The sequence below is a fragment of the Notechis scutatus genome, unplaced genomic scaffold (genome assembly GCF_049901735.1).
Source record: "Notechis scutatus isolate UNSWTSFEM ecotype Mainland unplaced genomic scaffold, rNotScu1.2 NSCUCTG115, whole genome shotgun sequence".
NCBI classification, from domain to species: Eukaryota; Metazoa; Chordata; class Lepidosauria; order Squamata; family Elapidae; genus Notechis; species Notechis scutatus.
Genome location: NW_028263004.1, coordinates 30,001 through 52,237, shown reverse-complemented (window position 1 = coordinate 52,237; position 22,237 = coordinate 30,001). Strand labels below are relative to the sequence as shown.

The following is a 22,237-nucleotide window of genomic DNA, read 5'->3' as shown; positions in this document are numbered from 1 at the left end:
TGTTCCCCAAAACTTAAAGGCAGACCTCGCTTCTACCTCACTGCCACACAACCCCAATGTTTTTGCATAAATTGCCGGTCAATTTGAGTGAGCTTCCTGACAATAATTGATTTAGGATCTATGACCCATTACTTGTTGATTGTATGGGCCAAGGTCCAGGAGGCTCTGAGTTCTAATCCTTCCTCAGGCAGGAAAACTTCCTGGGGGACTTTCAGCGGATCACCAGCAGACCTTTGAATTCCAGTCCCACCTTAGTTCTTATTGAATTGGGGTGGGAAAGTTGGAAACATTTTCTCAGATTAATGTGAGATACTAAAATTGGAGATTCCTAGAGGGTGAGATGGCTGAATGTCCAATATTGTGTGTTGTGATGGAGGAAAGGGAAATTGTGGGATAAATGCAGTGGTGGGGTTCAAATTCTTTTACTACTGGTTCAGTGGGTGTGGCTTGGTGGGCATGGCTTGGTGGGTGTGGCAGGGGAAAGTTACTTCAAAATCCCATTCCCTCCCCACCCCACTAGCCTGCTTTCTAGCTCCATTCTCCTGTGCATGGCTACCAAAGGAGATCCAGCCGATCACCTGGGACTCAGAGAAGAGATGGGGGTGGGGCCAGTCAGAGGTGGGATTTGCCAGTTCTCCAAACCACTCAAAATTTCCACTACCGGTTCTCCAGAACTGGTCAGAACCTACTGAATACCACCTCTGGATAAACGCCTCTTCCCTGTGGCACAAAGCCACAAGTCTCGGCCTTATTCTACTGTTTGTCCAAGAACCAGAGGGATTTGTGTGAATCTTAGACTGACCTTCTGATCCAACAGAGCTTTTCTTATCTCCTTAAAATGGAATTTGCAAAGGGATCCTATTCGCAGTTAGGAGCCTTTATGAGACATAAAAATTGATTCCCAATTGATCAGCAATCTCTGTGGTTGGAGAGCAGAGCAGCTTCCATGGGTGTCTCTTCCTAGAAACCTAGAAGTCCCCCCCCCCCACTTATGCAGCCCCTTCTTGGACCTGGATGAACATTATGCAGCATTGGAGGTTTGTGACCTGGTCAATGATGCGGCTGCCTTGAGACAGGATCCCTGCAACCTCCTCCTGGGAAGAGTCCCAAGGTCCCCTTTCTCTGGACATCTTCTCCAGCCCTTCACAGACGAGACAGGCTTGGAGGAGGAGCAGAGAAATGCTTTAGGTACAAATTGTAGAGTGGAAAATTAAAGAGCCTGAAAACGGCTATTTTATTTCTCTGGTTGATGAAAGAAAAAAAATATACAGTGGAAATTTCTTTACACACTTCATTTTTTTATTTCCTTTTTTTTTGCTGTGAAGTACATACAATCCCAAACTGAAATCCCAGACAGCTATTCTGCTGAATTCTTTCTGCAAAGGAGATTTTATCAGGAAATCAAGAAAGACTCATATAAGAGGGATGAAGATTTCCCTCCTCAGCTGGGAGCCAGTCAAGCATGGCATTTCACATCATTCTGGCATTTTTAGGGAGAGGATCAGGCAACCAGGCTGGTGTTTGGTTCCCACAGCTTCCTCCTTACCTCTTTTCCTACACATTCTCTCACCACCCACCCACATGTTTAGCTGCTGTCAGTGGGAACAAGTGCGTCAATCGTTTTTTATAAGGTATCATGTTCAGTAGCAGTTGCTGAACAGCTGAATTCCTCTGAATTTTACAGCAGTCTCTTTAGCAATATTTATTGAAAGGGGAGAATTCCAGTCGTTCAACAATTCCCCATTTTGAAACATATAGATATCATTTTCTTTGACTCCTGCATACTATCAAAATGGAAATCAAATAAAAGAAACATTAACAATTCTTCCACTATCATAAGGATGTTATATCTCAAGTTTTTACATTTGTTCTGGCTGTGAGATGCTCCTTTGTGTTCAGCTCTGGCCTCAGAAGGATAATGTAGCACTTGGGGATGAAGATGCAGCCCAACAGACCAGCACTGGAGGCCAGGATGGAGAAGACCTGCACAGCCACCATGTATTTCCCTTTGGTGCTCAGGTAGGTGGGCACAAAAGTCACCCAAACACTGCAGAAGACCAGCATGCTGAAGTTGATCAACTTGGCTTCGTTGAAGGCCCCAGGCAGATTCCTGGCCAGGAAAGCCACCGTGAAGCAGACGGCAGCCAGGAAGCCCATGTAGCTGAGGGTGATGTAGAACATGACAACGGCCCCTTGGTTGCATTGCAGGATGATCTCTCCAGGCTGGGAGAGGAGGTCAGAGTCAGGGAAGGGGGGAGAAACTCCCAGCCAGATGGAGCAGATGATAACTTGGACACCAGAAGAAGACAGGATGATGGAGTTGGCCAAGCTCTTCCCCAACCATTTCTTTGCTCGGTTTCCTGGTTTTGTGGCCAGGAAAGCCAGCACCACCATGATGGTTTTGGCCAAGAGAGAAGAAACGGCAACTGAGAAGATGATGCTGAAAACCGTTTGTCGGAGAAGGCAGGTGGCTTTCCTTGGTTGACCAATGAAGAGAGAAGGAGACAAGAAGCAAAGCAGGAGGGAGACCAGGAGGATGTAGGAGAGGTCCCGGTTGTTGGCTTTGACAAGGGGAGTTTCTCGGTATTTAATGAAGACGATTAAAACAAGGCCTGTGGTTAGGAACAAGAATAGGGCAAAAGAAACCAGGATGATGCCCAGAAGTTCTTCATAAGACAGGAAGGTTATAACTTTGGGGATACATTGGACTCTTTTTTTATTTGGGAATTTGTCATCCGGACATTTGGTGCATTTTTCTGTATCTGAGAAAAAAACAACAACCCCATATTTCTTTGTCCTTTGCATTTCAAGATATATTGTACATTCTTTGGGAACAAGTGATTATCAGGAGCATTTTCCAGGATGGATTTCTTAATATCTCCAGAGTCAAAAAATAAGTTTATCACTTTTTAAAACAAGATAGCTACAGTATATTTTTGATAGGCTATGAAATTGAGGGAAGCTTTGGACTTGAAAGATTTCCTTTGTAATGTTCAGAATATTGATAGGAACCTCCATTACTAAAGGAAAATAATGAATCAATTAATCTTTCTAGAGAAACTTACGTGCAAGATGGCAATTCTTGTCATACTTGCCTCAGAGCTGGTAGCAGATCAAGTGACTGTTGCAAATAATTTGGAATGGCCATTGGAGCAGTGGTGATACGGGTGCAGACACATACAAGCATAACTATCCATGCCACCATATTGTGTATCTCGTACATCAGTAACACCTTTTCAGTGTTCCTCAAAGGGAACCCATGTAGACTGCATTGCAATCCTCCTTTCAGGAGGTGGACCTAAAACAATTCCTCGTGTTTCAAGGAACTCAGGTGTTCCTAGAGAAGTAAATGTGGAAGGAAGGACACATCCAAGCTAAAAAGAAGAAATATTTTCTCTGGCAGTAGTAAAGCTTGTCCAATCTGCCACAGCCACCTCTCTCTATCCAGCCCTTCCTTCACAGTCTTTTTGCTCTTCTGTTTAGATAAGAAATGAGGCATTTCAGAAATAAACCAGAAACCAATTAAGCTTAAAAGTGTGTTTTAATTCACACTTTCATGACAATGCTCTGGATGGATCCAGTTCCACCAGGCCTCCTTTTTTCCTCTGGTGTCACCCACCTTTCTGAATGGAGAAGGTCCCCTCCGGACAAGGAACGCAGTCGTAACAGCAAACTGGCTCTCCTTCTCGAGCCCTCTTGACAAATCCAGGATGACAACTTTCCACACATTCAGATTGAGGAAAGGACTGAGCAAAAAAAAAAAAAAAAAAAAACAGGATTGCCAAAGGAAATGTGTTAGGACTCTCCGTCCATGGAAAATGGAGGTAAAAATGGATATTAGGCAAGATATTAGATATTAGCCTCTGGTCTTCACTTAAGTAAAGACAAAATCTCTCACTGTTTCCAAATGTTTGGAGATATAACTTCTAGAAGATTCTTCCATTAGTTCCTCTCTTTTGTTGTTGGCATCTCACATTTCCAAAAAAAAAAAAAAGGACTTTATTAAATAGAAAAGTCTGGAGAGATGGAACCAGGGGTGGGATTGTACTGGTTCTGTCCAGCTCTATAGAACCGGTTGTTATGATTCTGCGCAGTTCAGAGAACCAGCAAATTGCACCACTGACTGGCCCCGCCCCTCTCCACCTGCCCCTCCCCTCCGCGCCCAGTCAGTCCTTATCGTGCATTCGTGCCACACAGAGCCACCCGTTTCCCTATTGGAGGGGAAGTTGCAAACTTTTTGCTGTGCCGGGAAAGACTCTCTTGCTTTCCCAGCAGCTGAAGAACATGAGCCTTTCCACCTGTCCTCCGGTACAGCGAAATTTAGCTGGGATTCACCGCAGGTGCTGGGCCTTACCTGCTGGGGGTTAGGGGTCCAGGTGGCAGTGGCAAAAGGCAAGTGGGGTGGGGGGATAATGGGGACCGGCAGCCCGGTCGTACCCATGTCGGCAACAGGTGTCATCATTTCGAAATTGATGGAGAATTTGGGGAAAGAGATGGAGAGTCCTGCAGTGGCCGGCACAGGAGCGCCGTTGATAAGTGGGGAAGTGGCCTTCTGGTGGTCCAACCTGGTGTTCAGACTGGAGGTGAGCCACAGGAAGTCAGAGCACTGAGGGAAATGGGGATTGCCAGGGGGAGCTGCCCTCTTTGTGCCGAATTGGGACCATTTGGGGTAGTCCTAGGGATTGTGTGAGTCAAGCCTCAGCTCCTTGCCTTCGTAGCTCAGGGAATGGCCTTTTTGTGCAGGAGGAAGACTGCGGATGGGGGAGGTCTACCTGAGTGACTCCTCTGCCGTCTTCACCAGATTATTTGGACACTTACAAGCAAGCACAGCTAAAGGCACTGCTGTCACATGTCAGCCCAGACCTCACGCTGCGGCTCCGTAAAGCCAACACCAAAGAAGTGGGCGATCAGGTGAACCTGTGGTGCAATGCTCACTCGGATCTCGGCTGCTCCAGGTCATCCGACCTCAAAGCCCTTTAGGAGATGCCGTTCCCAGGTTTCTACTCGCCTGTGCTTGGTCGCCTCCTCTTCACCTTGCTGAAGCGGCTGGCCCTACCCCTCCGTCTCCTGGCCTAAGAAGGTGAGGGTGACGGCGGGGGATAGTGAAGCGGCCGGGTCCCTATCTTCCTGATTCTCTCTCCCACTCTGTATGTGTGGGTCTCCCTGAAAGACGCGGCATGGCCAAGCCAGCAAGCTCTCCTTGGCGCTCTTCGCTGCTTCCTTAATTTCTTCTTTTTCGAATGCAGACTGGCTGAACAATGATCGCCAGGCCGTGGTGGAAGCATCCCTTCGGGCGACCTTCCTCCTCCTCCTCCTCCTCCTCCTCCTCCTCCTCCTCCTCCTCCTCCTCCTCCTCCTCCTCCTCCTCCTCCTCCTCCTCCTCCTCCTCCTCCTCTCATAACCAGCCGTTGTGGCAGGGCTGGGAGGGTGCATGCGCACGGGGAGATGCTCCTCAAGCAAATGCCAAAGCACAGCAAAACCAAGTACGGGGCGGGTGGATGCTCACTTGAGGAGCGAGCATCTCCCCACACAACTGCACCCTCCTGATCCATCCACAGCTGCCGGGTGCAAGAGGAGGAGGAAGAGGAGGAGGAGGAGGGTCACCCGAATGGATGCTTCCACCGCAGTCTGGCAATCGTTGTTTAGCCAGTCTGGATTCAAAAAAGAAGAAATGAAAGAAGTAGCGAAGAGCACCAAGGAGAGCTTGCTGGCTTTGCCATGCCGCGGCTTTCAGAGAGAAACACACACATTCACATTCACAGATACACACACACACAGAGAGTGGGGGAGAGAGAGGGGAAGATAGGGTCCCGGCCGCTTCGCTATCCCCCACCGTCACCCTTACCTTCTCGCACTACTCCATTTTGTGAACCACCTATGGTTTAGTATCTCCTTCAAACTGGTGAGAATCCCACAAGGGCTGGAGAATGTGTCACGAAGAGTTTTAGGTTTGTTTGCTCCTTGTGCCCAAAATAGCAAAGAAAAAAAGGGAATTCTGTTGACCAGGGCCTGAATTCAGATGAATTTGAATCATGATTGGGTGGAGGTCCTTTTGGTCCCATTGGGAGAGAAGCTTCGTCCTGCTTGGGGAAAAGTGTCCCCTGAAAGGGCCGGTTCATACTTGGGGAGGTTCTTAAAGAGACCTGATCTGGTCAGACTTATCCATGCCTCTCTTTTACACACACACACACACACACACACAAAGGGGGGGGAGGGGAAGATAGGGAAAGAGGCAGAGAGAGAGAGAGAGAGAGTGATACAGAGAGGGGAGAAAGAGAGAAAAAGAGGGAATGAGAGAGGAAAAGAGAGACAAGAAAGAAAACAGAAAGAGAAAGAAAGAAAAGAGAAAGGAAGCAAAGGGAAGGAAAGGGATAGACAAAGAAAGGGAGAGATGGAAGGATGGGACAAAGAAAGAAAAAGAAAGGAAGAGATGGAGGGAGGAGAAAGTGAATGAGATATATGGATGGATAGATAAATACATGGAAGGAGGGAGGGAGAGAGAGAGAGAAAAAAAAGGAGAGGAAGGAAGGACACAAACCCTGGCTTCAGAAGACTCTTTGAAGCAGCACAGCAATCTAGGGCTGGGCTGCAAGGGATCTCGGAGATCATCTAGTCCAACCCCCTGCTCCAGCAGGAAATCCTTACAGAATCAAAGAATAGAAGGATCAGAAGGCTGTGTGCGGGTGTGTGTTTGTGTGTTTGTGTTTATGGTTGTCAAAACTCCAAAACCAGGTCAAGGAGCTCTGGGGAGATCAGTCATAAATTAGAACACTTGCTAAGCAACTGCCCATTAAGCGAGGACCACTTGTATTTGGTTTGCCAGTCACATGGCCACCTGGCCATGCCCATCTGGTCATGTGACCATCAAGCCACACCCACAAATTAAGCCACGCCCACAGAACCGGTTGTTACAAAATTTGAATCCCACCCCTGGATGGAACTGAGAAAAGATTTCTGCATTAAATGATAACTAGCTGGTTCCTTCTCATGACCCCATTAACATGCATTTCTCCCCTCTTTTCACACCCTTAATTTTAAGGTGTGATATCAGAACAATCTTGATAATTTCAGGTGAACTGAAAGCCTTGGAGCTGCTTCCTAAGAGCAGAAGGCCCATTGCTCCATCCCAGGGAGGGTGAAAGGGAGGCATGGAGAGCTCTGGCCAGGTCCGGCCTCCTTAAGAGCCTCCCAGATTATGAACCTGCCCCTTCAGGGGACACTTTTCCCCAAGCAGGACGAGAGGAAGCTTCTTTCCTCCAATGGGGCCAAAAGGACCTCCGTCCAATCATGATTCAACCCCATCCGATACAATCCAAGCCTGGATTCAGGCCCCGGTCAGCAGAACTTCTGGGCACAAGGAGCAAAAAACCAGAAGCTACTAGGGACACATTCCCCAGACCTTGTGGGATTCTCACCCGTTTGATGGAGACCCTTAATTGTACGTGGTCCACAAAATGGAACAATATGGAAGCCTCCCAAGCAGCCTAAGGGGAAAAATCCGGTTTCTACTGCCCAGATTCAATTCTCGGTGAAGGTCAACCACCTTTGAGGAATAGCATCAGCCCTCTTGAAATGGGACCTCAGGCTTTGGAAAATGGAGAGAAGACACCAAACTTTTTCCTACCTTGTTGAGCAACTTTAGCCATGAAAGAACATCTTGCCTGATAGAAAGTCTCTGTCTTACAAAATACGCCAGAGTTTCTCTCCTGGGATCATCACTGGGAAGAACCAAGAAGCCCAAAATGGCCAGATCTGCTGCTACCTCTCCATTTGGGTCCATGTAGAGTTCAAATTTCGAAATATTGACAAACTCATTCTTCTCCAGGAAAGGATGGAACTAGAATGGGAACATGCAGCAATTTTAAAAGCAGAAAACTTTGTTTCTTATCCCAGACGCTTTTTCACATTTGAATCTTTCTTCTGTAGTTGTCCAATTTACACACATGCTTCATTAGGAAAATAGATGTTACCAATATCTTACAAGTGAAGGAAAAAGTTCACAAAAATTTGTCGATCATATTTTAACAATATAGATTTTGACAAAATATAGTTGAACAACAGAAAAAAGGAGATTTATGAACTCCCTGAATGTAACAGGTTGGTTATCAGAAACACGGATTTGTCAAGAAGAAAATTGTCAGGGTAATCCTCTCCCAGGAAGCCCAGACAGGAAACTTGAGCTAGGCCCACTTCGCTGTAATGCTGCACTGACAGGATTTGGGGAGTCAGAAAGTACAAATCTCCCACCGACCCTTTTTTTATGCAGTTGTAGGTCTCCTCCTCTTATCTGGTTCTTCCCCAGGCAGAATCTCTCCTCCACCCCCCAAAAGTCATTCCCTCCTATCACTGCCCTTTCTAAATGGATTGTGGCAAAGGTGGGGATGTAACTTATGTGCTCTATGCAAGGACGACACCATTAAAGCCAACATCTTTAACACATTCTTCGGCTCAGTATTTATAAACAGCAATGGATCATGCCCAGTATTTCCTAGCCGAACCACAGAAAACTACAATGATCTAATACATATCGATTTTACAGAAGACAATGTTGAAAAAGCACTTCCCAATCTAAAACCATCTGTATCTATTGGACCAGATGGAATATGTGCCTACTTCTTAAAAAAGCTACCCACTGCCATAGCCAAACCTCTAAGCATAATCTTTGAAAAATCTTTCAGAACCAGCTCCTTGCCTACCCTATGGTCACAACCCATGGTCATCCCCATCTTCAAAAAGGGAGAGCCCAGTCTGGTTGAAAATTACAGACCAATCTCCTTATGCTGCGTCACCTGTAAAGTCATGGAATCAATTATTAACCAATCCATCATCCTCCACTTAGAGACAAACAACCTACTCTCCAATAAACAATTTGGTTTCAGAAAAAAAACTATCCTGTAATCTGCAACTCTTACACTGCAAAAACATATGGACGACACAACTCGATCAGGGCAAAGTAATAGATGCAATCTACATAGACTTCTGTAAAGCCTTTGATTCAGTGGTACATGACAAACTACTCCTAAAAATAAAATCCTATGGTATCTCTGGACAACTGCATAACTGGATAGAAGCATTCCTGTGAAACGGACAACAAATGGTCAAAATTGGGAGTGTCCTATGAAATTCTGTACCTGTCAATAGTGGTGTCCCCCAAGGCAGTGTTCTAGGACCAACTCTCTTCATATTCTACATAAATGACCTCTGTGATCATATTAAGAGCAACTGCATTCTTTTCGCTGATGATGTAAAGCTGTTAATACCACAGACAATACTGCTACCTTTCAAAAAGATCTTGACTATGTATCAAGAATGGTCAAACAAATGGCAACTTCAAATCTCAACAAATAAATGCTCTGTCTTACATATTGGCAAAAAGAATCAGAAAATAAAATACAAGCTGAATAGTCAAGATCTTGTTGATGATCCAATCTCTGTAAAGGACCTTGGAATACTCACCTCTAATGATCTAAGTGCTAGAGCCCACTGAAACTACATAGCCAAAAAGGCATTAAGAGTTGTTAACCTAATCCTACGTAGCTTTTTCTCTGGTAATATCACACTACTAACTAGAGCATACCAAACATTTGCTAGACCAATACTCGAATACAGCTCATCAGTCTGGAACCCACATTACGTATCTCATATTAGCATAATCGAGAAAGTCCAGAAATAAGAGTTCCACAAGAAGAGTTCTCCACTCCTCTACTCGTTGTAGAATACCTTATGCCACCAGACTTGAAATTCTAGAACTAGAAAACCTTGAATTACGCCGTCTTCGGTCTGATTTAAGCATGGTATATAAAATCATACATTGCAATGTCCTACCTGTCAATGAATACTTCAGCTTCAACCATAACAACACAAGAGCACACAATAGATACAAACTCAAGGTTAACCGCACCAAACTTGATTGCAGGAAATACGACTTCAGCAACAGAGTGGTCAATGTCTGGAATACTCTACCCGACTCTGTAGTTTCTTCCCCAAACCCCTAAAACTTTAACCTTAGACTGTCTACTATTGACCTCACCCCTTTCCTAAGAGGTCTGTAGGGGGCGTGCATAAGCGCACCAACGTGCCTACCGTCCCTGTCCTATTGTTTCTTTTATTTTTCTTTTATTTTTCTTATATGTACCCATTTCATGTATTCATAACTATGTATACACTTATACTTATTATCTTGTAAACAATTGACAAATCAAATAAATAAATAAATAAAATAAAGTCATCCTCACATATTATTTCATTTCCTAAATACATTGTGCTGATATAACTTGATCTCAGGAAAGAGTAACAAACAATTTTGTGATGTGATCAGAAACCCAGTTAAGTGAGGGGTGGATGGTATGACAATTAAGTGGATAAAAACTGATTTTAAAATGGTACTCAAATAATCTTTAGTTTTTTAAATCTTTGTCATGAAAGTGGGAAGATACAACATTTTGTCGTTAAGTCATCAATTTTTCTATGTTGTCATTAACATAATAGGGTTGATAAATCGCTATTATACAAGATTTATAACAATTCTCAGGCAAATATACTTTTATGTTATTTAAACATTACCAACTTTCCAGAAAAATATTTATGATTTCCTCCTAGAAAAAACTGTATGACTAAAAAGCAGTATAAAAATATCTGGGTTTTAGGATTTGATAAATTATAGTATCTCATATAAGAACATTAGTGATGCACTGGATGAAGGATTGTGCCAAGTTTGATAAGTATATAAGGGAGCCAGTTTGCTCTACTGATTAAGCCTCCGAAGTAGAAAGCAAGAGGCTGTGAGTTCAAGACCCGCCTTGGTCATGAAGCAGGCTGGGGGATTTGAGGCCAGTCTCTAAGCCCAACTCAATTCACAGGGTTGTTGTTGTGGGGGAAATGAACACACAACTACTCATTGGTACTCAGCCCCCGTGGCTTCTGCAGGGAAGGGCTTTTAAGGATGGGGGATGAGTTAGTGCACTTAGTGAACTCAAACAAGGTCTCAAAGATCTGGAAATCCAACAAGATGGGGCTGCTCTTCCCAAGAATGTTTATTTGAGCAGCCTTTAGAGCAGGAGTGTCCAACCTTTCACCTTCCCTGGGCCACATTAGAAGATGAAAATTTGGTTTGGGCTGCACATAATTAAATTAAATTAAATTAAATTAAATTAAATTAAATTAAATTAAATTAAATTAAATTAAATTAAATTAAATTAAATTAAATTAAATTAAATTAAATTAAATTAAATTAAATTAAATTAAATTAAATTAAATTAAATTAAATTAAATTAAATTAAATTATTAATAATAAAATAAAATAAAATTATTATTTATTATTTATTAAAAAATATTTATTTTTTATTTTATAATTTTCTGGCCAAATTTTGCGGGGTGGGGGGGAGGGGGGGGAAGAAAGCTCGCCCGCCTCACGCCTACCTCTCCTCCTGCAAATTATTTATTTTTTATTAATTTTCCGGCCAAATTTTGCGGGGTGGGGCGGGAGGGGGGGGAAGAAAGCTCGCCCGCCTCACGCCTACCTCTCCTCCTGCAAATGCAGCGGCGGCGGCGGCAACAGCAGGAGGTGGCGGGGCGGGACTTTTGGGCTGCGGCTGCCCGCCTTTTCTGTTGCTCGCCTCGCCCCGCCTCGCGCCTGCCTCTCCTTTTCCTCCTTGCTGGATCTTTCATGAAGGTTGGGGTGGGCGTTGGGCCGCATTATGAGGTGACCTGGGCCGCATTATGAGGCTACCTGGGCCGCATTATGAGGTGACCTGGGCCGCATGCGGCCCACATGCTGCAAGTTGGACAAGCTTGCTTTAGAGCAACAAGATATTTATACCAAATAATCCAGCCAAAAGTCCAAAGGGAATTAACCTCTGAGAGCTGCAACGGAGTCACATGGCCACAAAGCTACACCCATCTGGTCACGTGACCACCAAGCCACGCCCACAAATTCAAGCCATGCCCACAGAACCAGTAGTAAAAAAATGTGAATCCCACCAGTGAGTTCACAGCCTGCTATGCGGCATCTCTTATCAGGACTCAGGGATTCACTTTGTGAAGCCTCTCCTAATAAAATATCCGGGAAATTCGGAACTCTTTTACGTGCAACTGCAGTTCTCAGATCAATAGGAAAAAGTTTCTCTGGATGGAGCCAAATTCTGTTCTGCCGTAACGCAAAATTATGTATTTATTTATTTAGGACATTTATATTGCCACATATTCGCACATGACTCAACATTAGGCAGACTCTAACTGCCCATTGACTGTCATTTATTTTTGTTTTTCTCCATTATTATTATTATTTATTGTAATGCTGGTTTCTGACTGTAATAAAAGTGGACTGGATGAAGGAGGAAACTGTGTTGGAGACATTTGCCATCTTGAATTATTAGTACATGTATATATGTTTATGAAAACAATCTCAAAATCGTACTTGACTGCAACCTGAAACTGAGTCTTGAGAGAAGACAAGGAGGAGATTATGAGAGCAGCTTCTCCAACTTACAAAATCTCTCAGTTGGACAAGGGAGGATTCAACACTCTTCCAAGGACTAAAAGAGGTTTTGGGAGTAGTTAAAACCCTCCCCACTCCTAGGAAAATGAAATATTTTAGGATATACTAAAAAGGGAGAATATATTTCCCCTAAAAAGAAAAGTAGAAACTCAGAGAGGCTGAAACTCCGCCCCCCCTCCCACCTTTGCTAATGGACCATTACTCTGGCCTAGGCCACTCTATTTTACATAACAAAGATCTACTCCAGGTAAAGCTATATAGGAATTGCCCAAAGCCCTTTCGTTACATCACCATCATCCAGAAAGGCTTAACCAAGCCTGGGACTCAGGACAGCCTACAGAGGTGGCCCTGCATGGCCCCATGGGAGTCTGACAACCGATCAGAATACAAGCTCAAATTCAAATCCCAACAGAGGGCATCAAACAACTGCACTCTCAGCATCTCAGCCCTTCTTTCCTCAACCAAGGCATGTGCTCCTGTCCACCATTAAAGCATGTTTCCAAGCAGTCACCATGTTTCCAGCGTCTTTCTTCCCCACTTGGAACTGAACCCAGAAGGAGATTTCTTCCAACAGAGGCTAGACAGAAACTTCAGATCTGCTCCCTGTTATTCCGGAGCGTCAGACAGGAGCAATTAGATGGTGCAAATCTCTTGACCTTTTGCAGCACAAGAAGGTTGAGATGTTCCCCCCCTTCTCCTTTGGGTTCCTTCTCCAAAGGATCTCAGATTAATGGATCCCTATCGGGACCCCCATACCTGCCATGGCTGCAGCCTCGGAGCCCCCAACCTCTTTTCTCCCTCCTTCCTTCCCCTCCTCGATCTGGAGGAATAAGCGGCATTCATGGCCTGGGCCAAAGTCTGAATGATACTGTAGCGATGAGGGTCATTTATGATCCGTTTCCTTTTCCTTTTCTCCTGGGTCTCCAGTGGGGCTTTCTGGGTGTATCTTCTGCGGCCTTTGACAGAAAAGACGTGCTTGGAAAGGGAACAGCGGAAATAATGATCTTGAAACTGATCTTCCACAAAGAAATGGGGTTCAAAGGCAGCATCTGTTGGCCTTTTTTTTGACAGATAACCAAAAGTCGAAATACTATGGATGTATTTGAGAGGTATGTGCTTCTTTATTGGATACGCTGCAAAACTTGTGAGGATCCAGACTTTCCCTTCAATGGATCCTGGCAAATGCATAAGTGCTTCATGGAAAGGAATAATTCTATACCAGATGGGAATATATTCTATGAAGTGGACAAAGACATTGACTTGTCTCCACTTAGAGAGGGCCTCCCTGAGGGGTGCTGTTTGTCCAGTTATTGTGAATCGTTGTGATATAACCACACAAATTCCATTCCTGACAAGCATAGGAGGGAAAGTCCTCATGAAATTATCTCCATTCTCTGTGTCTGAAGCAAAGAGGCCAATCAGGATCCATCTGAAATGGAGGAGGAGCTGGATGATTGCTGGGTATTGGATCCCTTCTTTGTGGAGCATCTGGTGGAAAAGGGGGAATCTCCTTTTATCACTCAGAGCCTCTGAAGGAAATCTATCAGAGATCTGAAAAAGTAATGAAGAATAATGTTGTATATAGACATTTACATACTCGTAATACTATGTTCTGATTGGACAACCACTACCGCCTAGCGATTGGTGGTTAACAATGCATATTGATTGGCCGCCTAAACGGCGGGAGGTTTAAAAAGATACCATTGGTTGTGAGCCGCAAGCAGCCACTATAAAAGAGGCTGCCGCGGCTCAAGTTTAGTTGAAGTTACTGACAGTTAATAAAGAGCTGAACTCAACTCCGGTCTCGAGTCTACTTTGTTCTGGCAACAGAACAAATAATATGTTATAATGTGGTCCAGATCAACTCCAAAATATTAGTTATTGACAAACCCAATTTTTTTTTCTGATGAACATATCAGAATAATTTGTTCCTTAGTCACAGTTTAAATATTTTAGACAGTTAAATATTTAACAAGATTGTATATAAAAATGGAACGCAAAATCATATTAAATAAAAAACAATTAAAAATGCAAGGTGAATTTCTGTGTCACCCCTCCAATTCCAACTATTAGATTCAAATTAGCAGATGTCAGATACAATGTTTGGATCTAAGATATAGGGCAGTTTTATATGCTATTTCTGAGTACTGAAACCTCTTTCTCAGCTTCTATATCCCAAATTCTTTGTGGAACAATTTTTCAGCTTCTTCTCCAGATGTAAAAGAGACTAAGAGACCGCATCTCCTAACACAAATTGTCAGTTGTACAATCCAATAAGTCTTTAATTGAAATTTTGCCTGTTTTGGGACTCACTTTAATTTTAAACCAATAATTATATACCCTGAATTTATACAAAGTAGAAATGTTATAAATTCATAACTTACTGTATCTCCGAGGGCAGGAGCTGAACTCCTTTTATCCACCCCAAAGATACTCTTCAGATCCTGTGATCTCAATAATTTTTATACATAGACAGGACTCTTGCCAACTTGATTCCAATTGGATAAGGCAGATATTATTGATATGTGAAAATGAACATGCTAATGGAGGACCTCAAAACCTGGATAGTTTTTCAATAGTTGAATATTCAGTAGAATATCCTCTATAGGGACCTTATGGCTCTTCAGGCCTTTAATGGTGAATTTGAAGATGAACATAATCGACTAAAACATAGTTTATATGTTCCCTAATATTCTGACAAACAGCTCTTGAATTCTATGAAGATATTGGATCTGTTGTTCATCCCCACCACCCCACTCACCTTACCAGATAGAGAAAAACACACACAAACCTGTGGGACTTTGTAGGTGCCTACAAATGTTGACATCTGGATGGAGATGTCCCTGAGAGCTTCATCAATCAAAGCCAGGAGGTTCTCCTTCCTCCCACAGCCATAGTTGGGGACATTGGATTCTCCAGTGGAAAGAATGTCCAGCAAGGCATCTGAAGTGCGGAATGGGCTCATATAGTTGTCATGGATGTTGTAGCCCAGGGTGAGATTGTGCAGGAGCTGGGAATTCTTGCTGACCATTTGAACAACAAAAATTGATCTTAGGGTATTTGTTAGATCAGAAATCTCCCTATTGTAAAAACAATATTCATGTTATTATATTCAATAGCAACAACAAATATTTTTAAAATATATAATCCTTCACAAACCTACTAAGCCTTAGGCCAACATTGATCAAAATCGAATGATCAATTATGCAAATGAGAGAGGCAACTACAATTGTTTCAGTCACTACTTAAACAAAGGTCATTATTCAAGTGATGAACTCAGGAATGAACTGAGAAAGGAAAATCATCTGGATTTCATTCAGGTTTTTTAAAAACTCCATCTTTGGATTTTACTCTCTTCCACAAAGTAAGGCAAAAGAGGGAAGACAGGTCCTGAGGTACAAAAATAAGTGAAATAAGAAGAAAAGAAGGAGAGTGTTAGAATTGCACATGGAGGGAGTGCAACTCCATCACCCTGCATGACTTACGAAGGAGAAGGTATAGAAGGAGGGCTGTTGAAAGGCCACATTATAGGCGACACATATATTTCAGTTGTGACCACACCAATGAGATGGTCTCCGGGCCTGTAAAAGCTCCATGGATTGTACCCATCCTGGTGCTCCAAACTCAATGGGCATTTCCTTCTCAGCTTCCCACAGACTGATGGAGACACCAGCAGCAGCAGAAGCAGGAGGTCCATCATTCATGGCATTAATCAATCCACTTCCTGTTTCTAAGACAAACAACAGGAACAGTTGGAAAAATTCAAAGACTCTGAGAAGTGCCAGTGGCTTTCCTGATCTAAACAGAGAATCACTCAGTTTCATCTGCAAAGGAGAGAAAGGTGCAATCAAGAGCAGAGCCTGTACCTGTCCCAAAACTTGGTCCCAGAGAGCTTCACCCAAGGAATTTATCCTTTTCTAATATAACATCCTTTGCATGTGGCTTCAATCTGATATCTACATCGAAGTCTAAAACTGGAGATATAGCATCACAGGTCTCAAAGGCCCAGATGGTCATAATTACAGTGAGAAGCAACTTCTCCTCTTGGGATCCTGAACTTTTTCTGGGCTCCATCTGCAGAGGAGAGACTGGAATAAACCATGTTAGTAAAAATTACAGATATACCCCTGGGGTCACTGTTTTGTTGTGGTTGTGGTCCTTCCTCCCAGTCAGGGCAAGTCCAGAAAGTGATGCTGGGGAAGAGAATTCAGCACCCAGGGAATTGACTTCTGCTGTCCTTCAACATGGCCTCTTGTCTCCAGAGATTGCTGGGGAAGGTCACACAGAGCTATGGAGTTTGGTGCCACTTCTAAGTTAATGCCATTTAACTGTAGTGTTGCCTGTCTTCTAATGACAATCGGCACCCTTGAACTCTGCCCAAGGTTAAGAGGAGACCCTGTTTGGAATTCTGTTTTATGTCATAATCCCATATATTGATCTTACTTGCAGCCGGTTTTAAAATTGCTTGTACCTGAAATGAAATTTCATTTCCCATCTTTTCTAGCAGTATTAATTTTGAGATTAAAGCTCATTAAGAATCAGGAAAGTGACAACTTGTGGACTAGATCGTTGCGTACATAGGGAGAAAATAATAGAATGGATGGAATTTTTTTATTTTTATTTTCTTGCCATTCCTGTGTTATCTTACCATGTTCCTATAATACACCAAGATTCTTTTTATTTTTGATTTTTCTTAGTTTTTAAATAAAGAATGGACTGTAAGTTCTGCAGGTGCTATCTATCCATCCCTATCTTTCTTTCTTTTTTCTTTCTTTCTTTCTCTTTCTTTCTTTCTTTCTTTCTTCTTCTTTCTTTCTTTCTTTCTTTCTTTCTTTCTTCTTTCTTTCTTTCTTTTCTCTTTCTCTCTTTCTTTCTTTCTATCTATCTTCTATCTATCTATCTATCTATCTATCTATCTATCTATCTATCTATCTATCTATCTATCTATCATCTATTTATCCATCCATATCTATCTCTATCTATCTCTATCTATCATCTATCTATCTACACATCCATATCTATCTATCTATCTATCTATCTATCTATCTATCTATCTATCTATCTATCTATCTGTCTGTTGTCTGTCTGTCTGTCTCTCTTCTTCTATCTTATCCATCCATATCTATCTCTATCTATCTCTATCTATCATCTATCTATATCTCTCCATCCATATCTACTACCTATCTACCTATCTATCTACCTATCTATGTTTATCACAAAATAAGGCCAGGCCTACTTTTTCTTTTTTTTTTGACCCCGAATAAATGGCTAGTCCGTCTTTTGGGGGTGACTCCCCACCTAGAGGGGCCCATATGCACATACCTCTCCCACGAGGCTGTTTCTATCGGCTGACAAAAGCTCCCCGAAGGCAGAGTCCCCAGCCGCTTCGGGCAAGTCATGGCTGCCCGTGTCCCCTCGCCATTAGGCAGTGTCTTTCGGGCGATGGAAGCTCCCCAAGGGCAGTCACCAGCCACTTCGATCGGCCGGTAGAAGCGGTCTCGGGACAAGCGCCACGCACACTCCCCTCACCAGGAGGCCGCTTCTATCAGCCGATCAAAGTGGCCGGTGACTGCCCTTGGGGAGCTTCCATCGCCCAAGAGACACGGCCTAAAGGCAAGGGGATACGGGCAGCCACCCTCATCCCGAAGCGGCTGGGGACTCTGCCTTCGGGAGCTTCTATTGGCTGATGTTCTATCGGTAGATCGGGGTATTCTAGCCTAGGCTACCTGCAGGGCACTCCTAAAGGCAACTTTTCTCCCCACCCACCCTCGCCCTTCCCCCATTTCTCTTCATCTCGTGTAGTTCTAACGAACGATGTGAGAAATGGCGGGGAAACGCATGGGCCTAAATTTTGGGAGTGGGGCTTAATTTCACCTCATGCCTAGAAATCATGCTGGGCCTATTGGTGGCGGCCCTATTGTTGGAGAAACACGGTATCTATCTATCATCTATCTATCTATCTATCTATCTATCTATCTATCTATCTATCTATCTATCTATCTATCTATCTATCTATCTATCCATCCATATATCTATCTATCTATATATCTATTTATCCATCCATATCTGTCTCTATCTATCTATCTCTATCATCTGTCTATATCTACCCATCCATCCCTATCTATCTATCTATCTATCTATCTATCTATCTATCTATCTATCTATCTATCTATATCTATATCTATATCTATATCTATATCTCTATATCTATCTCTATATCTCTATATCTCTATATCTCTATATCTCTATATCTATATCTATATCTATATCTATATCTATATCTATATCTATATCTATATCTATATCTATATCTATATCTATCTCTATCTATCTATCTATCTATCTATCTATCTATCTATCTATCTATCTATATATATATATATATATATATATATATATATATATATATATATATATATCTTTTTCGGGGGTGACTTAATTCCCCCACGCTTGCATCTTCAGGCAGGCAGGCGGTATCGGGGTCAATGCAGGCAGCACCATATCCGGGTGTGCAGCAAAAGTATTTCCTAATGGCAAGCCCTCCCACCATTCCCCCCCATTTCGAATGTTTTAATATAGGCCTTAATTTGGGGGGAGGGGCTTAATTTCATTTCATGCCTATAAAACATGCTGGGATTTCCTATTGGGGGAGGCTGTATTGTTGGAGAAACAAGATATATATATATATATATATATATATATATATATATATATATATATATATATATATATATATATATATTCGTTTTCTTAAGTTTTTGCGGGTACTTACATGTATGGCGTTCGGCTTTGTTCGGGTATTTTCCCACGTCATTGTAGTTGTTCTTTTAAAGTTGTATCAACGTTTCTGCAGAATCTCATCTGCCATCATCAGGCTTCTGTATTGCGTCCGTCTGTGAGTCAGTGGTTTCAGATTTAAATTTGGGGCAGCCTATTGCTGTGCCAGAATAGTTTTTTCTTCATCCTGATTGGTTGGGAGTCTTGGTCTGTGTTTATTGGTCTCGGAGTTTGCTGTGTTCTGCTTGATTGGTGTCTCTAATATCTTCTGTCTGTTTTTTGGCTCTTTTTGTATCTTGATTGGCTGGCAGCATTGTGTTACTTTATCCATCCATATCTATCTCTATCTATCTATCTATATCATCTATCTATATCTATCTATCCATCCATCCCTATCTATCTATCTATCTATCTATCTATCTATCTATCTATCTATCTATCTATCTATCTATCTATCTATCTATCTATCTATCTATCTCTATATCTATTTATCCATCCATATCTATCTATCTATCTATCTATCTATCTATCTATCTATCTATCTATCTATCTATCTATCTATCTATATCATCTATCTATATCTATCCATCCATTCCTATCTATCTATCTATCTATCTATCTATCTATCTATCTATCTATCTATCATCTATCTATCTATCTATCTATCTATCTATCTAAATATCTACCCATCCATCCATCCATCGATCCAATTTACTGGCCACCCATCTTATCACAGGGAAACCCTACAAAGATGGCGGTGATGCCCACAGTGTGGTGGATGGTGCAACCTGATTTCTAGCGACATGATTTCTGGAGATCTGGTGGCTCTTCCTCTGTTGTGGTGATCTTCTATTTGGGGGGGGAGGTACCCCTCTGACCTTCCCAATTTCTAGGGCTGAGACATTCTATCCCAAAAAAGGTGTTGTTGGAACTCCTTTGTTCCTGGTTTATTGGCATCCGTTTGTTCAGGGAGGATGTTTCTTCACTGGGGGACATTAATATGGACTTCTTGGCCCAGAAGGGGAACTGGGGGCTGAGTGGGAGGGGGAACTGAAGGGACAGGCAGGCCCACCCTGGCAGGGAGGAGCAGAGGAAGGCCCGTATCCCAGGTCCACCGCTTGGAAGTTCTCCCCTGAACCTCCCTCAGATTCTGCAGTGACAAAGTTCAGCTCTTTATTGTGCTCCAGTACATGCTTGAGAAAGGAAGGAAAACCCCGGCTTTTTATTTCCAAGCCACGGCGGCCCGCCATGTGACATCGTTTGAATCTCCCGCTCTTGGCTCAACCAATAGCGGAGATTCTTAACGGACCAATCCGGGCGGCTTGCCCGACCAATCCGGTTTCAGCGGCATTTAGCCAATCGCAACGAGGTTTGCAAGTATGTTAATTCCTTGTACAGAACACCGAGAGTCTCCCCTCCCGCCCTTTCGGCGCTCCCAACTCGAGTTCTGCGTGGCGATCCTGCGGGGAGAGACAGAGGAGCGACTGGTGGCCCATCAAGAGAAGCAGCGGTGGTCGCGAAGAGTCCTCCCCACTTTCCATCCCCGAAGGAGGCACTCAGATTGCTCTCTCTCTTGCTCTCTCTCTCCTAAGTCCCCCTCCCCCCCTCCCGAAGGCAAAGGGGGAAGGAGGAGGAGGGTGTGTGGGGAGGCTCCTCTAACTGGACTGCCCAGCCTCCCCTCCCCAAATTCCTCCTCCTTCCCATGAGGGGGGGGGGAAGAAGAAGAAGGGGGCTGCAAAGTTTCTGGCCAGTTTGAGGGAGGGAGGGGGCTGCACTTCCGCCCCAACGACTCCTCCCCATTTCTGGCCTCAAGAGGGGAGGAGAGCGAGTTTGGGCAGTCCTAAGGAATTGAGGGGAGGGCAGAGGAGGGGCGGGTTGGGCTCGCTGACCTACAGGGACCCTTTCAACTCTGTGATGTTCTGATTATGCCAGGGGTGTATAGGACTGCTTGAGCGGTGGGGAGGGGGTTGGGCTAGGTGACCTCCAAGGTCCCTTTGGACTGGGGGTCTGTAGAATGGGCTGGGAAGAAGGAGACTTCCTCCTTTTTGGTTGTTCGCTTTGCCCTCCCTTTTCTTTCCTTCCTCCCTTCCTTCCCTCCTTCCTTCCTTCTTTCCTTCCCTCCTTCCTTCTTTCCTTCCCTCCTTCTTTCCTCCCTTCCTAGCTCCTTCCCTTCCTTTCATTTCCTTCTTTTCTCCTTTCCTTCCCTTCCTCCGTTCCTTTCCTCCTTTCCCTTCCTCCTTTCCTTTCCTTCTCTCCTCCTTTCCTTTCCTCCTTTCCTTCTTTCTTCCTTTCCTTTCCTCCTTTCCTTTCCTTCTTTCCTCCTTTCCTTTCCTTTCCTTTCCTTCTTTCCTCCTTTCCTTTCCTTCTTTCCTCCTTTCCTTTCCTCCTTTCCTTTCCTTCTTTCCTTTCCTTCTTTCCTCCTTTCCTTTCCTCCTTTCCGCTCCTTCTTTCCTCCTTCCGTATCCTTCTTTCCTCCGTTCCGCTTCCTCCTTTCCTTCTTTCCTCCTTTCCCTTCCTCCTTTCCTTTCCTTCTTTCCTTCTCTCCGTGCTAGCAGGAGACTCTATGGTAGTGGTGGTGGTGGGAACCAGCCTTCTGGACGGCAGAAGACAAACAAAAAGAATGCCCTGCTAGGAGGAGACTCTATGGTGGGTGGGGAACCATACTTCCAGACAGCAGAAAAAAAAAAAAAAAATGCCGGGCTAGGAGGAGACTCTATGGTGGAGGAACTGGACTTCGGTCTGCTCCAGAATTGAATGGGGGCTTCCGGTTAGGACCTGTGTGGCTCTTGGGGTATCTAAGATGGCCGACCATTCCAGACAAAATGGCTGCCCTGTCTCCTCTCTGACCTGCTCCTTGCTTCTCTTTCAGGGGCCCATGGAGGACCACGGAGGGGCCGAAGCCATGGAAGACGGTGAGGGCACCACAGCGGGACGGTTTGCCTCGGGAGTGGGTGTTGAAGCATA

General features: G+C 43.7%; 2 protein-coding genes across 5 annotated transcripts in view; one reads left to right on the top strand and one right to left on the bottom strand.

The window, feature by feature from the left end:
- Nucleotides 1–967: 967 nt before the first annotated feature.
- Nucleotides 968–16,909, bottom strand: LOC148128715 (vomeronasal type-2 receptor 26-like). Of its 4 annotated transcripts, none has more exons than XM_087948492.1 (7): nt 16,363–16,909; nt 15,982–16,226; nt 15,288–15,576; nt 13,253–14,047; nt 7,625–7,837; nt 3,620–3,746; nt 968–2,612 (listed from the first exon to the last, which is right to left on the bottom strand). In XM_087948492.1, exons 2-7 carry the CDS (start codon nt 16,194–16,196, stop codon nt 1,852–1,854), a joined length of 2,400 nt encoding a protein of 799 aa, XP_087804618.1. In that variant the 5' UTR covers nt 16,197–16,226; nt 16,363–16,909; the 3' UTR covers nt 968–1,851. The 4 variants fall into 4 exon arrangements, with proteins under 4 accessions (XP_087804618.1, XP_087804617.1, XP_087804619.1 ...); XM_087948491.1 differs by having other exon boundaries at nt 969–2,762; XM_087948493.1 differs by lacking the exon at nt 7,625–7,837 and having other exon boundaries at nt 969–2,762.
- A 3,780-nt stretch (nt 16,910–20,689) lies between these two features.
- The window catches only part of LOC113429857 (GTPase IMAP family member 5-like), a 6,134-nt gene continuing 4,586 nt past the window's right edge, over nt 20,690–22,237 (top strand). The window contains 2 exon segments of the mRNA XM_087948498.1: nt 20,690–20,833; nt 22,143–22,185. Coding sequence (XP_087804624.1) covers nt 22,149–22,185 — 37 coding nt within the window. The 5' untranslated portion in view covers nt 20,690–20,833; nt 22,143–22,148.